This window comes from Aotus nancymaae, unplaced genomic scaffold (genome assembly GCF_030222135.1).
Source record: "Aotus nancymaae isolate 86718 unplaced genomic scaffold, 86718_ANA_hifiasm-v0.15.2.pri h1tg000011l, whole genome shotgun sequence".
NCBI classification, from domain to species: domain Eukaryota; kingdom Metazoa; phylum Chordata; class Mammalia; order Primates; family Aotidae; genus Aotus; species Aotus nancymaae.
The window spans coordinates 2096998-2114756 of NW_026988422.1; the positions used below are offsets into that span (position 1 = coordinate 2096998).

Below are 17759 nucleotides of genomic sequence, written 5' to 3' on the forward strand. Positions count from 1 at the left end.
TAGGATAATTCAAGTACACAAGGACACAAACACTGTGTATGCTTCCTATTTTGATATAAGCAACAGCTGACAGGATGTTCAAAATTAAAACAACATAGAGCGAAAATAGTACATTAATTTCTTTCTTTTTGTTTTTTGAGACAGAGTCTCACTCTGTCGCCCAGGCTGGTGTGCAGTGGTGCAATCATGGCTCACTGCAACCTCTGCCTCCCAGGTTCAAGCAATTCTCACGCCTTAGCCTCCTGAGTAGCTGGGAATCGGGCATGTGCCACCACACCCTGCTAATTTTTTGTAGTTTTAGTAGACACCGAGTTTCACCATGTTGGCCAAGCTGGTTTCGAACTCTTAACTTCAGGTGATTTGCCTGCCTTGGCCTCCCAAGTACTGGGATTACAGGTGTGAGTCACTGTGCCTGGCCTCCTTAACTAATTTCTGTAAGAATCAAATGACATCCAGGAGCATTAGGAAGTTTGTCAATTAACTTCTCTACCACAGTCCCCTTCCTCAATGTCCAAAATAAATACATGTTATTACTATGCAAGAAATTTATTATCTCACTGGAACAACCACAAAGAATACATACCCTTTATGAACATAAGTTGTGGCATTATCTGGTTCCAAATCAATACATTTATCATACATTTCATCAGCTTTACCAAACTGTTGTTGATCTGTTAATGCCTATGAGGAGAAACTTCAATTATATTAAGGTAACTGTCAACCTAAGCAGTTAAAAGTATATTTCTTATTCATTATAAAAATTCACTTCATTTATCATAAAATTATGTTGGAGATACAGACTGATTTACATTTCACATCTTAATTATTGGAGTTTTGCCGGGCGCGGTGGCTCACGCCTGTAATCCCAGCACTTTGGGAGGGAGGCGGGTAGATCACGAGGTCAAGAGATCAAGACCATCCTGGTCAACATGGTGAAACCCCGTCTCTACTTAACATACAAAAAATTAGCTGGGCATGGTAGTGCGTGCCTGTAATCCCAGCTACTCAGGAGGCTGAGGCAGGAGAATTGCCTGAACCCAGGAGGCGCAGGTTGCGGTGAGCCGAGATCGCGCCATTGCACTCCAGCCTGGGTAACAAGAGCGAAACTCCGTCTCAAAAAAAAAAAAAAAATTCTTGGAGTTTTTAGGTGGCACTACTACAAATATGCTATCTTAACTGTCATCTTTCTTCAGCAAGTGGTTAGATATATGCCATAGCAGATAATCTGGTAAACTGCAGAATACACATAATCAAGTTTTAGTGGCAACTGTAATGTCACATTCTCATAGGTACAGTCACATCTCTTATTCTTAATTTATAAAATACATCCTAAGGGAATTATCTTCTTTTATTGAGATAAGAGTTTCGTTCTTGTTGCCTAGGCTGGAATGCAATGGTGCAATCTGCTCATTTTTGTACTTTTAGTAGAGATAAGGTTTCACCGTGTTGGCCAGGTTGGTCTTGAACTCGTGACCTTAGGTGATCCACCCATCTTGGCCTCCCAAAGTGTTGGGTGGCATGAGCTACCTCACCTGGCCAGGGAATTGTCTTAAGGGCAATATTAATTTGGAAGGATAAGTTAAGGTATAAGTGTTAAATGTCTTCAGAGCTATTTTTTTAAAATTATTGATTTTTTTTAAAAAAAGCAGCTATAACTGCTTCAACTATCTCCAAAAATAATTCCTAATATTATCTAATACCTAGCTCATATTCAGTTAACTCCAGTTAGTTTTAAGATGACTTCTAAGAACTATGTGTGTGTCATTATATTTAACTGTACGGCTCTTAGTCTTTTTAGATCTAAAAATGAGCTAACTTAGATGAAATATTTTAAAAATCGCTCTTAAAAATATCAAAGAAATATAGTCAGCACATCTTCTTTCTAATAAAAATCAAAAAGATGTAGAAAGTAGAAATATTTTTATAGCTTCCGCCATTGTGAGCATGGATGGCCTCATTTCCTGATACATGTATCTATCTCTATTTACCTATTTTTTTTCTTTCACATGGTTGAGTTCATTTTGTATATAATTTTCCCTTTAATAATAGGCAGGGCTGTATCTTGCTTTGTAACTTTAGAATTAATGTAATTTTTAATGGCTACATAATATACCATTAAGTGAGTGTACCACAATTCTGCAAACAATTCAATATTCTGTTGAACATTTAGGATTTTCCCCAGTTATCTGTCATAATTAACAATAATGTAATAAATATTTATTTTGAAAACAAACAAAAAAAACCCAGCTATAATCAACTATTTTAAGGCAAATCCCATGGCTGAAATAGAAGGCACAGTTCTGTGGATATCAGACTATGCTCAAGCTGTAACTGTAAGAGTTGCCCAACATCTCAGCCAAAGCTTGGAGGGCTGAAAGTTACACTAAGTACACACATGCACACACACACACACACACACGTACAGTATGTATAAAGTTACATATACTATATAGTGAAGCTATAATTAGAAAACAAAAGAAATTTTAGTGCAAACTGACTGTAATAATGCTAATGCTAATGAGAAGAGAGCTCATACAAATCCAATCTATCTTGAAGGCAGAAGAGTAACAGGGAAACGCGCTGCTGGGAAAGTTGTGCAGAGAGCTGTTCCCCAGCCCTGGTTGCTCTTCAGTGGCCTTTGTGGCCTTTGTTCTTCTAGATGCTTGAGAAATCTGCACCAAAAAGCCCTTCGGAATTCCATGACAATGATGGGGATGTTGCTGTCACTTCCTGGTTTGTTATAATTATAAGGCACAAACTCAAGTGTACCCATTCATACAACTAAAATGTACACTTGTCTTATTTTAACTTTTATACATTCTTTAACATCTTCTATTACATATACAGTACTGCTTTTATAATTAATTAAATAGAATGTGTACTTAGCAACCAGTGTTTCATTTTTTATTATCACTATCTTGTCTAGGAACTGTCAAATAGCAGAGACTGAATAGATAATCTCAAACTGAGGTTAAAGAACCTCTGGGTTGTATTTCATACTCCAAAATCTCAATGTCTAATAATGCAGTTATATATAAGACCTACCTCTAAAGAGCAGATTGAACACAAATCAATATTCTCATAGTTCCACCCTCAATAAACCCTTAAAATCCTTGTGAAATTGTTCTTATAACCTGCCTAGAGATACCATGAAGGAAATTAAAAACAAAATAAGCAACCTTAAGAATGGTTTAAGGAGAGGGGTCAACCAGGGATGGTAATTTTTTTTGTTGCTTTTTTTTTTTTTTTTGAGACGGAGTCTCGCTCTTGTTACCCAGGCTGGAGTGCAATGGCGCGATCTCGGCTCACCGCAACCTCCGCCTCCTGGGTTCAGGCAATTCTCCTGCCTCAGCCTCCTGAGTAGCTGGGATTACAGGCACGCGCCACCGTGCCCAGCTAATTTTTTTGTATTAATAGAGACGGGGTTTCACAATGTTGACCAGGATGGTCTCGATCTCTCGACCTCGTGATCCACCCGCCTCGGCCTCCCAAAGTGCTGGGATTACAGGCTTGAGCCACCGCGCCCGGCCCTGTTGCTTTTTTGAAATGGAGTCTCACTCTGTTGCCCAGGCAACACATCACTGAAGTTCAGTGATGCAATCTGGGCTCACTGCAACCTCCACCTCCCAGGTTCAAGCAATTCTCTACCTTATCCTCCAGAGTTGCTGGGACTACAGATGTGCACCACCACACCTGGCTAATATTTGTATTTTTAGTAGAGGTGGGGTTTCTCTACACTGGTCAGGCTTGCTCAAGTGATCTGCCTGCCTCAGCCTCCCAAAGTGCTGGGATTGCAGGTGTGAGCCACCACGCCCAGCTAGGGGATGGTAATTTTTTATTGTTTCCTATTTCTTCTGTAATTAAAAAAAATAATAAAGAAAAATAAATTATATAGCACAGCAGTCCCCAACACTTTCCCACACTTTTGACACCACAGACCGGTTTTGTGAAAGACAGTTTTTCCAAGGACGGGGGTGTGGGGAGGAGGGATGGTTTGGGGATCAAACTGTTCCACCTCAGATCATCAGGCATGAGAATCTAATGCTGCTGCTGATTTGCCAGTGATAGGAGGTGAAGCTCAGGTGGTGATGCTTGCCCAATGCTCACCTCCTGCTGTGCAGCTCCATTCCTAACAGGCCATGAAGCAGCTGTAGTCCTGACACACAGTATTGAGATGGCTAGTTTATGTAGATACCAAAACCAATTTTCAACTTTAAGAAAGAAAACAGTCATTCAGAGATCATTTATTTGAGGGGAAAATGACTGACTACAAGAAGCTAATCATTTTCATTTAAATGGATGATTTAAAACTATTAAGTTTTCAAAAATTTCAGACTACAATTAAAAAGTTGAGATAATTCAGATTTAAATCCTACTTTCCACAGCTTCAATCCTACACCAAGAGAATTTCAAGAATTTTAGATAAAGCAAAGATAAATTAAACGCTACAACCTAGCCATATAAAAAGGCAGTGAACTAACAGAAAGAAAAGCTTTTCCGTGGATATTTTCTCCACCAACTGCATATGGTATATTTTCCTAAGGTAATTACTTTTTGCAAAACCAATCCAAATGAAGACAGGAGAGAAATTCTCGCCTTAAGTTTCCTCATGTTGAGTTTAAGAGCATGTTTTCCAAATTGTGTAACAAAGGAGCCTCTTCTGAGGTGATTCAGGACCAACTAGGGGCCGTGAGAATCAATCAGGAGCAAAGCCACGTGCTTCCAAAGAAGCTGCAACCATGATAGCACTGTTTTCTGATTCCGATCCTGAGATTTAGCACGTGAATGCAGTTATTTTTTAAAAACCTGAAATAACATTTACCTGAGCATATAGGGCATAGCCTTCGGCACACCTTGGAAATTTCTTTATGACCTCTTCAAAACCTTTCATAGCTGCTTGGATTTGTGAAGAGTTGTTTCCTGTATATGCCTGGCGGTACTATAAAAAAATCAAAACAGGCCTGTCAAATCAAGAACTCAAAAACTCATGGAACGTTAACATAAACACACAAAATTACATAAATATTTCCAAAAAACAGGTGATTTGCTAACATAATCTGCAGCATCCAGAAGGGTTCCAAGTAGGTATTTCAGCAGCAGAGAGCCAGAGGTATGCACAGCCAGGATTCCATGGCCACTAGACAATTTCAAGATCTTTAGTACTGTAGAAGAGGGCATACTCATTTGTAAGAAGTGAACTTTGCAATAAATGAGAAGATTTTAAATCTAATAGAATTTTTGTCATTTTTTTATTCATAATACAAATATATTTATATTTGTGACACAATTTCTTTCTTTAAACAGAAAAGTCTCTTAGGACTCCTAGCCATACAGCTAGGAGTACCTTATTTTACTAGAAATGAACTTTAAAAAAACCCAAAAAACAAAAACAACCTTTTTAGCTTTGTGTCTCTGAATATTAAGAATCAGTTCTCTGAAGGAAGAGTCAGAGAGCAAGTTACATGTTGTCATGTTTGCAGAGTATTTCCTGAAAATGTTTTTGCAAACAAAGATACAGATTTACAGTGGAGAAGCAGGGAGACCGGTTCTGTTTAGGGGGAAGTATAAAATCAGGGACAAACATCTATCAAGATGAACTCAAACAAATGTCCAGAGAAGTACAAGAGCTAGGTATCAATCAGCACATATGTTTACTAGCACCTTTCTTCCTCAGTAGTTCCCCTTTGGGAAAGAAAGAAAGAAGGTTTTGTAGGTAATGAGATACTCATTTTTGTTGACACTGGAAAATAAAAGTCATGTTCAGGAAAATACAGAAGAAAGTGGTACCTACCAATGCAAAACATTTCTGTGCTTGTGCCAGAGCAGACTCGGGTCGTAACCTAATACATTCATCAAAATCTGCCACTGCTTCTTCAACTTGATCAAGGAGTATTTTCAGCTAAGAAAAAAATACATAAATAATTCAAATAGGTGCATAAGTTATGTATGTTCTGTGTCTCCATTATTACAGCTCAGCATAAGGCTGAGCATGTAGTAATTATTCAATATATAATTATTTTCTAGACACAGTGAATTTAAAAATCTTGTAATTTAAAAGTAAAGATTCTGAAACAGAAAACTGGTATCCAACTTTTAGAAAGGACAACAAGCCAACCATTTCTGCACTGCAATTCTAATCACTATTAAGCAAGAAACTGCTTCTTCTAGAAAACAAAACACCTCTGTACATTCTAATATCTAAGCAGGTTAGACATTAGATAATTACCTTTCAAGTTAATCTTCAGACACTACCAGTGAAGATCGAAATGTCAAGAATTTTAAGAGGTTATCTCAATACTTAACACCCTTCTGAAAGAAATACAGTCATGTACTGCATAATGACATTTCAATCAACAGACCGGATATACAATAGTGGTCCTGTAAGATTACAATACTGCTTTTTTACTGTGCCTTTTCAATGCTTAGATATGTTTAGACACACATACTTACCATCGTGTTATAACTGCTTATAATATTTGGTACAGTAACATGCTGTACAGTTTTGTAGCTTAGGAGCAACAGGGTATAACATACAGCTTAGGTGTGTAAAAAGCGATACCATCTAGGTTTGTATAAGTACACTCTATTATATCTGCACAATGAAATTGCCTAATGTACTTCCTGGGCAGGACACATGACCCTATTAGGTAATATTCCCATTAGAAAGAACTTCAGCTCTTCTGTTATTATAATGCATAGCCCCCACTTTCTACCAGAATGCATTCCAATAAGCCACGTTAAGCCAAACACAAAGCCATGTTTTCCCTACCTGAGGCAGAACTGGAAACTGCTTCTTCACTATGTATTTCTACTAAAAAACTAATATGCCTATTATAAAACTTCAAAAGATAAATATATTTAGTTTTACTATTTGGACAGTCCAGGTTATTTCCTTATAGCAAGAAGCTCACAAAAATCATCCTGCTGATTCTATAATTAATTCAGACTGCCTACTAAATGTTATTAATGTTTTACTCATTGAAAACCTATGAACCAGAAACACCTGAAAAACAAACTTGAACTCTTTGTTTTTGCCTTCCTTTTACTTTTTTCATAAATACCAAAATTGCAAAGACAAATGTTCAAGACAGACTAAACGAAGCCCAATTCACACTGTCAACCACTGTGATACTTTGCTCATAGCTATCAGAAATTGCATAAGAAAACCCAAGAAAATTACATAAGAAATTCTCAAAAACTGTATCAAATAGCTCAATCCGAAAGTCAGACCTCTAGGTAAGAAAACAGACTCACCTGCCCTCGGTGGTGATAAACATCTGCATTCTGAGGATCGATGTCAGCAGCCATGTTGAAATCCTGCGTGGACAGCAAAGGCTGCTGCTGTTGCATGTACATGCTGCCCCTTTTGATGAGAGCATTCGCTCGAAGCTACATACCCCAAGTGAGGAAAGAAACGTTTATCATTACTTTTCTTTTTCCAATTTAGCCTCTTTAAATAACAGCTTTTTTCTATAATCCACATACCACAAAGGTCACCCTTTTAAAGTAGGCATGTCAGCTGTTTTTAGTATATTCACTAAAGTTTGTATTGATTACCACTATCTCATTCCAGAACATTTTCATCACCCTTAAACCCTACACAAATAAGCAGTCACTCTCCATCTCCCCTCTCCTCCTACACCACCAATCTGTTTTCTATAGCTACGGGTTTGTATATTCTGGATGTTTCATGTAAGTGGAATCATACATCATATATAGGTTTTTGCGTCTGGCTTCTTTGATTTAGCATAATGTTTTCAAGGTTCATCCATGTTGTAGCATGTATCCATTTTTCATTCTTTTGTTATGCCTGAAAAATATTCCAATGTACAGATTTCACGTTTTATTTATCCATTCATCAGCTAATGGACATTTGAGTTGCTTCCACTTTTTGGCTACCATAAATAATGTTGCCATGAACATTCATATACAAGGTTAAAAAAAAATTTTTTTTTAATAGAAAAGAGGTTTTGCTGCCGGGCGCGGTGGCTCACGCCTGTAATCCCAGCACTTTGGGAGGCCAAGGCAGGTGGATCACGAGGTCAAGAGATCGAGACCATCCTGGTCAACGTGGTGAAACCCTGTCTCTACTAAAAATACAAAAAAATTAGCTGGGCATGGTGGCGCGTGCCTGTAATCCCAGCTACTCAGGCCGCTGAGGCAGGAGAATTGCCTGAACCCAGGAGGTGGAGGTTGCGGTGAGCCGAGATCGCGCCATTGCACTCCAGCCTGGGTAACGAGCGAAACTCCATCTAAAAAAAAAAAAAAGAAAAAGAAAAGAGGTTTTGCTATGTTGCCCAGGGTAGTCTAGAGCTCCTGGGTTCCCAAAGTGCTGTGATTGCAGATGTTAGCCACTACACCCAGCTCTCACGTACAAGTTTTTGTGTTACCAAATGTACTCAATTCTCTTGGGTGTATACCCAGGAGTGGAATTACTAGATCATATGGTAACTTTTTGAGGAACTACCAAAAGGGCTTTGCCATTTTACTAATATATTTCAACCAGCCATGTATGGGGATTCCAATTTTCCACATGTTAAAAACACTCATTTATAGTTGTTTTTTATTAGAGCCTTATTGTCTTTTTGATTACAGCCATCCTAATTGGTGTGAAGTGGTATCTCACTGTGGTTTTGATTTGCATTTCCCTAACGGCTGATGATGCTGAGCATCTTTTCATTTATTACTGGTCACGTGTGAATTTGGAGAAATGTCTATTCAGATCCTTTGCCCGTTTTTACTTAGGTTGTCTTTTTATTGTTGAGTTCTAAGACTTCTTTTTCTGGATACAAGCTCCTAATCAAATATATGATTTGTGAATATTTTTTCCATGTTTTGTGATATGTTTTCTATTTCTTGATGATGTCTTTTCAACAAGAAGTTCTGTTTTGTTTCGTTTTGTTTTGAGACAGGATCTCTGTCACCCAGGCTGGAGTAGAGTGGTGCAATCATGGCTCATCACAGTCTCGACCTCCCAGGCTCAGATGATCCTCCCACCTCAGCCTCCTGAGTAGCTGGGACTAAATGCACAAACCATCATGCCCAGCTAATTTTCTGTACTTTTTTTTTTTTTTGTAGAGATGGGGTTTTGCCATATTGTCAGGTTGGTCTCAAACTTCTGGGCTCAAGTGATCTGCCTGTCTCGGCCTCCCAGAGTGCTGGGATTACAGGCATGAGCCACCATCCGCAGCCACGTGCAGAAGTCTGGTCACATCCAATTTACCATTTTTTTTTGGTTGCTTGTGCTTTTGGTGCCGTATCTAAGAAACTGCTGCTTATCTATGGTAATAAACATTAGTCCTGGATTTTATCCTAAGAGTTTTACAGTTTTAGCTCTAACACTTAGGACTCTAATCCATTTTGAGTTAATTTTTGTACATGGCATATGGTAGGTATCATTACTACTTGCCATTAAAAGTCAGGTGATCATGATAACAATATGCTTAAAATTTTGTTCATAGCAATACTACATACATATAGAACAAATAACAATAGTCTCCACAATTATAACAAAAAACATATAAGTTAATAATTATCTGGAAAATCAGCAGAAAACAATATTAAAGATAATATTATAAGGGTATCTTCAACTTGAAAATCTCATTTTAAAACTTTTAACAATACTTAGGTCTTAAAAACCACCTTTTTTTTTTTTTGAGACAGTCTTGCTCTGTGGCCCAGGCTGGAGTGCAGTGGCACGATCTCGGCTCACTGCAACCTCCACCTCCCAGATTCAAGCAATTCTCTTGTCTCAGCCTCCCGAGTAGCTGGGACTACAGGTGCATGCCACCAAGCCCAGCTAATTTTTGTATTTTTAGTAGAGACAGGGTTTCACTATGTTGGCCAGGATGGTAATGATCTCTTGACCTCGTGATCCACTGTGTTCAGCCAAAAACAACTTTCATATCCCCCCAAATATAGGAAGTGAGAGAGGGTACAGAGTTCATTTAATTCAATGAGGAAACAGGTTACAGAAATGTTAAACTTTAATTGCTGGCTAAATTCTGTTTTGTTACATTGAATAGAATGTAACAATTCAACAGATGCCCCTGAATCTTAATTATAAAATGCATAATACATAGCACATTAAGAATACTTAGAAAATGAAAAGCTGTTCTAACTGTACAACTGCAAAACTTTTGGTATATTTATACATTCTATTTTTGTTTTTGTTTTTGTTTTTGTTTGAGACGGAGTTTCGCTCTTGTTACCCAGGCTGGAGTGCAGTGGCGCAATCTCGGCTCACCGCAACCTCTGCCTCCTGGGTTCAGGCAATTCTCCTGCCTCAGCGGCCTGAGTAGCTGGGATTGCAGGCACGCGCCACCATGCCCAGCTAATATTTGTATTTTTAGTAGAGACGGGGTTTCACAATGTTGACCAGGATGGTCTCGATCTCTTGACCTCGTGATCCACCCGCCTCGGCCTCCCAAAGTGCTGGAATTATAGGCGTGAGCCACCATGCCCGGCCTATACATTCTATTTTTAAAACATTTGTTTTCATGTAACATAAAATCTTTCTGAATATATTACTAAATGTTTATTTTTATTAAATGTTTTATAACCTGGTGCTACATATTACACATTACTTAACAGTATTATCTACAGAATTGCTATATCACCTATACCACTGCCCAAATATAGTCCAATATGGTAGGCAGTGGCTACAGGGAGAAGATGAAACTACTATAGGAAAAAAAAATTTCCCTCCAAAATAAAGATAAATATCATTGATATTGATGTTTTCAGATTCACTGCACCAACTACGTTATTATTAAGAGTAGTTTCTTCGAAAACAAAAACAGCCCTTTGAAGAACGGCAGTTGAGGTGGGTGTGGTGGCTCATGCCTGTGATCCTAGCACTTGGGAGGCCGAGGCGGGTAGATTGCCTGAGCTCAGGAGTTCACGACCAGCCTGGCCCACATGGTGAAACCCCATCTTTACTAAAAATACAAAAAACTAGCTGGATGTGGCAGCATGCACCTGTAGTCCCAGCTACTCAGGAGGCGGAAGCAGGATAATCGCCTGAACTGGGAGGTAGAGGTTGCAGTGGGCAGAGATCACGCCACGCACTCCAGCCTGGGTAACAGAGCGAGAGTGAGACTCCATCTCAAAAAAGAATGGCAGGCCAGGCGCGGTGGCTCACGCCTGTAATCCCAGCACTTTGGGAGGCCGAGGCGGGTGGATCACGAGGTCAAGAGATCAAGACCATCCTGGTCAAAATGGTGAAACCCTGTCTCTACTAAAAATACAAATATTAGCTGGGCATGGTGGCGCGTGCCTGCAATCCCAGCTACTCAGGCCGCTGAGGCAGGAGAATTGCCTGAACCCAGGAGGCGGAGGTTGCGGTGAGCCGAGATCGCGCCACTGCACTCCAGCCTGGGTAACAAGAGCGAAACTCCGACTCAAAAAAAAAAAAAAAGAATGGCATTAAAAAATCTGGCAAAACATAATGAAAAGCATCACCTTCTATTTAATAATTGCGTTACACACATTTTAAAATGTACCTTCACATTAGCTTCTTTCAAACTGATGACTTTATCTAAATCTGGTTTGGCCGCGTTGGCGTTGCCAATAAGCAGGTAGAAGGTGGCTCGTAGTAGCAATGCTTCTGCCATGTATTTGCCTTCCGAATCTATTTCTTTTGAGCATTCACTTATGATTTTATCATAGTTTTCTTCTTCCATATACTGTTTGGCCTTTAAATATCCAGAACTGAAAATAAACACAAACATAGGCAATTATTTACTAAGGAAAAATTAAATGCTAAAACACGCCACATTTAGCACACTTGAGTGAATTAAGCAATTGTCTATTTCCCCTTAACAAGATAATCAGCCAGTGTGGGATAGAGATGGGGAGGGGTGCAGTTAAACAGATTAGTAGTTTTTACGTAGATGGGGATTTTCTTGACACCTTGGACAAAGAGTTTTAAAAAGGAAACAGCAGAGTCCTGGGGTAATACCTCAGCTTAGACATTTAGACAGTGAAAAGACGAGCTAATGAAAGAGAGACTGATATACAGTATGAGTAAGGATCCTGTCTTATTCACGTTTGTATCTGAGGCACATCAGTGATACTCAACAGTTGTTTAATGGCTAACAGAAGGAACAGAGAAATAGGAAAAAGTGAGTTTAGAGTCACAGAAGCTAAGGGAAGAGGTGTGAGCAGACTTAGAATTCATAACTGAACTTATTAAAGAAGCAAATTTCAAGGATGACTCTTCCATCAAATGAGACTTTTGAAAACACCCTTCTCTATGTTTTGGAAAGCAGTGAGCACAGTGTCTCTTATTATTGTTCTAAGATGATGACTTTTATGGAGATGCTTGCAGAAGTAATTTTTTTTTAACTGAAATTTGCACTAGATGTTATGAGGTACATAAAGTATCTTCTAAGCGTAAGACATTGTAAATTAAAGTACATTTTATTTCAGTTGTTACATCTGTATAGAGAAAACTGACAAATGACTTAAAGGTTATGTAACCAGACACAGTGGCTCATGCCTGTAATCCCAGCAGTCTGGAAGGCTGATGTGGGAGGATCACCTGAGCCCACGAGTTCAAGACCAGTCTGGGCAACATGGCAAGACCCCATCTCCATAATTAAATACAAACAAAAAAATTATCCAGGCACGGTGGTGTGCACCTGGAGTTCCAGCTACTCAAGAGGTTGAGGCAAGAGGATTGCTTGTTTCAGGAGCTGGAGGCTGCAGTGAGCCATGATTGCACCACTGTACTCCAGCCTGAGTGACCCCCTCTTTCTCCTTTTTGTTTTTTGAGACAGAGTCTCGCTCTGTTGTCCAGGCTAGAGTGCAGTGGCACAATATCAGCTCACTTCAACCTTTGCCTCTGGGGATCAAGCAATCCTCCTACCTCAGCCTTCCTGGTTTCTAAGACTATAGGTGCACACCACCATGCCAAGCTAATTTTTGTTATTCTTCTGTAGAGACAGGGTTTCTCCATGTTGCCCAGGCTAGTCTCAAAATCCTGGGCTCAAGCAATCTGCACAGTTCGGCCTCTCAAAATGCTGAGATTATAGGTGTGAGCCACCATGCCTGGCATGACCCTGTCTCTTTAAAAAAAAAAAAAGTTACGTTAGTCAAAAATCTTATAAGCTCTATGCTAACCTCTCCTATAATTACACTCGAATGTGGTCTACGTTCTAGTTTTGTTTCTCAGGTCACCAGGCTAAGAAAGCACAAATAGCCCAGGTGTGGTGGCTCATGCCTATAATCCCAACACTTTGGAAAGCCAAGGTGGGCGGATCACCTGAGGTTGGGAATTTGAGACCAGCCTGGCCAAGATGGTGAAACTACATCTCTATTGAAAATACAAAAATTAGCTAGTGTTGTGGCACGCGCCTATAATCCCAGCTAATCGGGAAGCTTAGGCGGGAGAATCGCCTGAACCCAGGAGGTGGAGGTTGCAGTGAGCCAAGATCGTGCCACTGCAATCCAGCCTGGGCAAAAGAGTGAGACTCCATATAAGAAAAGAAAGAGAAAAAGAAACTATTACTAGTTCCATTTAAAGGATGATAAAGCTGAGACTCAAAGTAAAATGAAATTTAAAACTTGGGTCCAATTTCAGTTAGTGTGCTGATGATAGCTAGCTACGTTCTGCCATCTCTAAATAAAGCTTTTAGAATAATGGTATTGAATTCATTACAGTTTTTCTGGGACAAGGACTAACCAGAAGAAGAAATTATTTGCCTAACTATCACAAGAGCTATATGACATCTTAAACATTTCTTTCCCAACTACAATCTTTTCAAAGATTACGTATCAATAAACTAAAATTCTTAGATTACAGTATAATTATGCATAGTATCTTCTCTTAAAAGGTTACCAACAATGGTAGAAAAACTGGAAGATAAAAATCAAAAGCAATTTGCTTCTTCAAACCCTCCAATATGCTGCAGATGCAAAATCCAGTTATGCATGGCTACTACAACAGTATTTCCTTTTCTTCCTAACTCATTAAAAAATATATTGTTGATCATATTGTACCTTCTCTCAGAGAGCTACCCTTAACAGAAAAATATAAATGTTATAAAATATGAATGGGATAAAGCAGGCTAGATGGTTTATATGACATTATATCACTAGGTCTCCAGCTATAAACATAGTATCCTGTACTTTGGTTTCAGCTCTCTACAGGCTCAAACAAGAAGCCCTCCATATGGGCATCTTCCTAGACAAGCAGAAAAGACCTTGAAAAGATTCCCTCTTTGGACACCACTGAAAGTATCTCCATTTACAAATTAAAAACTTAAACCTGCACTAGAACATCTGCATGTTGAGCTACACCATTATTTTCAATTTAGTGCCTCTATTCAAACACAGTCAGTCACTGGATTCAATGGGAGTCCTCTTAAGATCATGTAGGACCTTTAGGAAAAGCAGGGTAGACTCCTGGCAGTAAAACCTTGAGTCACCAGAGAAGTAACAGACACATGTTGCTAGAAAGAAAAGTGTCTTTAATAATGATAATAATAAAAACAACAACATTATATAATTTTTAATTATATTTCTATCTATCTATATCTATCTGCAGATAGATAGCTGCGTTGTGAGACGGCTCAGAACCCATCTGGGCCCTAGGGAAAGTTCAAAGCGGCAAAACCCCGCTAGGCAGACACTACACGTGACATACTTACTTTTCTTTCACTTCTAAAGCCTCCCCTTCCTTGTCTTTATCTTCATCAGACTTCTCTCCTTTAAGCATGGGCTGGGAAATGATATCATCCGTGAAAGAACTGAAGTAAGATTTGATAAACTGTGGAGATGGCATCAGAGGTTCACGATTCTGAAATTTAGTCATGTTTAAAGACATCAGACTGGGAAATACTAACCAAAGAAGCAGGTATATTCTAGAACACTAAGAGTAACTGTTATAAAAATTGGATTCTTATTTTTAAATAACTAAAGATTAAGCTCCAAGACACAGAACAAAAGACAGTGGAAAAGGCAAAGCTGCCAGTCCCAGCTGTTCAAAGCCAGTTTTAAATGAGAGCCTTTTTCCTCTACAAAGATGTAACACCACATCTTACACAGGTGCTGAAAATATTAAGTCCATTTACCATGGGCTTTCATCTAAAGATCTTCATTACAGGTAAGTGCCACTGAAAACCATACTGAAATCACATTTCCTGTTTTGATTACTTATTTGTGGCATAGCAACCCAATTCACAATTATGGGAGTATTTTATTCCTCCTGAAACACAATTTTCACGATAAACTTTTATATAAAGTGGGAATAACACACCCAAAAGGCCCTCGTAATGTATTTTGAATCCTTTATCTACAAAATTCAGCCTAAAGAGTTTAACGGAAACATAGGATTTTTAATTTTATGTATAAGAAATAACAGTACTGTTACTTTGGTAATGTCTTCATATTTGAAGGAAGAAAAAAAGGAACTGGCTTTGTAAGTAAATTATCTAATCTAGGATAGATGAAAGTGGGATAGAAAGAGAACTAAAAAGGAAGCCTAAAAGAAAACCCATATTGATCTGTGGGCACTCTCTGGGGAGAGATTCATTTTGTTTTAATTTAGGATAATATAATAAATATTTTAAATCAAATGGTCACCTAATCAAGTGATAAATATGCCTAATTTTAGTATTTTACTAAATACAGTCTGAGAAGAAATACACAGTGGCAATCATTTACCATTTTAGGGGAAAAGCTTAAATAGAAATTTAAATAGCACTTACCTGAAGCTACATAAATCATTAATGTGTTTTAGTTTCCTATTTCAGCTTAGAAATGAAGCTATCACCTCCCTACCTTCCATACAGGGTTATAAATTTAAAATGAAAATAAACTGTTAAAAGTAATGGACTTAAGTATCAAAGGAACAATTCTAGTTCTGCCACTTATTGCCATGTGACATTTTGCATGTCATTCAACTTCTAGTATCAGTGTTCTCATCTGTAAAATGGAAATTGAAATACTTGCCTTATTTATCTTATAGGGTTGTTATAAAAATAATCAAAACAATATGGAAGGTATTTTGTGATTCACAAAGTGACATACAAACAGATTAAAAAATGTGGAAACTGATCTGTAACCTGTGCAAATATATAGTATTTTATATTTTCCTACCATCTTGCAATCCAACTAATTACTCCACACTACATATAAGGAAACCAGGTTCCTTCGAGGCTCAATTGATGGACTCTACCATGGTGTTTTACAAAGTGATTTTGAGAAACACCAGTCTTATGAGATGCTCAAGAGAAAAAAAATTCATAGTTTAAAGAGACTGGGGCCGGGCATGGTGGCTCATGCCTGTAATTCTAGCACTTTGGGAGGCTGAGGCAGGTGGACTACCTGAACTTAGGAGTTCGAGACCAGCCTGAGTAAAAATGAAACTCCATCTCTACTAAAGTACAAAGTACTAGCCAGGTGTAGTGGTGCATGCCTGTAGTCCCAGCTACTTGGGAGGCTGAGGCAGGAGAATTGCTTGAACCTAGAAGGCAGAAGTTGCAGTGAGCAAGCTTGTACCACTGCACTCCAACCTGGGTGACAGAGGAAAAAAGAGAGAGAGAGAGAGAGACCGAGAACCACTGCAGTTATACTCCTCTTAGAGATTCACGACATGCCTTAGTAGATTATTAAAGTCCTGCAGTGAAGAAACCCGTTTTAACGGTTTCACTCAGCTAACATTCAGAGATGTAAAATTAAAAATACACACAGATTACTAAAATCAATTCAAGAAAAAACTCAAGTTATTATTAAAGGAAAAAGGAACAATTACCTCGTTATTAGTGAGAGTTAGCAGTGACTCTCCAGTGATGTTCAGTGATGCCTGTGGTACTCTACTTACATCTCCCCTGGGCACTTAATTATAGCGTGTTTCTTATACATAGTAACAGTCATTCATTCTTACTACATTTTAATTCCATAACAGCAAGGGCCATGTCTTTGAACCCATCCCTCCAAAATGCCAAACATATAGCTTTATTAAAGGTTTGTTGAATTAAACTACCTGTTAATAATGGCCTAAAACTAATGCTCACTTACACAGTATACCTTTAAAAACTTTAATAATATAGAAGGTGGCAAATATTTTTCTGTAAAAGGCCAGACAGCAATTATTTTAGGCTTTGCAGTCTATACAGTCTGTCACAACCACTCAGCTCTGCTTTTGTATCTCAAAGGCAGCTGAAAACAACAACATGTGACTGAGCATTATTTGTAAAAACAGGCAGCAGACTAGAATTGGCCTATGGGCCATAGTGTGGCAACCCCTAATACAGATGAATTCCAATATTCTCCAAGTACTGGACAGAGCATATATTCTTACTGAAAAAGGAGAAGCCAGGCCGAGTGCAGTGGCTCACACCTATAATCCCAGCACTTTGGGAGGCCGAGGCAGGAGGATCACGAGGTCAGGAGTAGGAGTTTGAGACCAGTCTGAGCAACATGGTGAAACCCCTCTCAACTAAAAATACAAAAAATTAGCCGGGCGTGGTGGCAGGTGCTGTAATGCCAGCTACTTAGGAGGCTGAGGCAGGAAAATTGCTTGAACCCAGGAGGCAAAGGTTGCAGTGAGCCGAGACCACGCCACTGTACTCCATCCTGGGCAACAGAGCGAGACTCCGTCTCAAAAAAAAAAGGAAAAGGACAAATCATTAAAAACCCAAGATAATAGAAGAAATATAACCCAGCTCTAATTTCAGTTGTTGCCATTACCACTATGCCTAAGCTTAAGCAGCATGAACTAGAAAATACCCTACAGAGTACAGAGTACTCCC

General features: G+C 38.8%; 1 protein-coding gene across 1 annotated transcript in view; it reads right to left on the reverse strand.

The window, feature by feature from the left end:
- Positions 1–17759, reverse strand: part of TOMM70 (translocase of outer mitochondrial membrane 70) — a 39766-nt gene that overhangs the window by 5247 nt on the left and 16760 nt on the right. The window contains exons 5-10 of the mRNA XM_012476933.3: positions 14655–14803; positions 11505–11712; positions 7255–7389; positions 5792–5899; positions 4823–4939; positions 584–681 (exon numbers count right to left, since the gene is read on the reverse strand). Coding sequence (XP_012332356.2) covers positions 584–681; positions 4823–4939; positions 5792–5899; positions 7255–7389; positions 11505–11712; positions 14655–14803 — 815 coding nt within the window. The remainder of the gene's footprint in view (positions 1–583; positions 682–4822; positions 4940–5791; positions 5900–7254; positions 7390–11504; positions 11713–14654; positions 14804–17759) is intronic.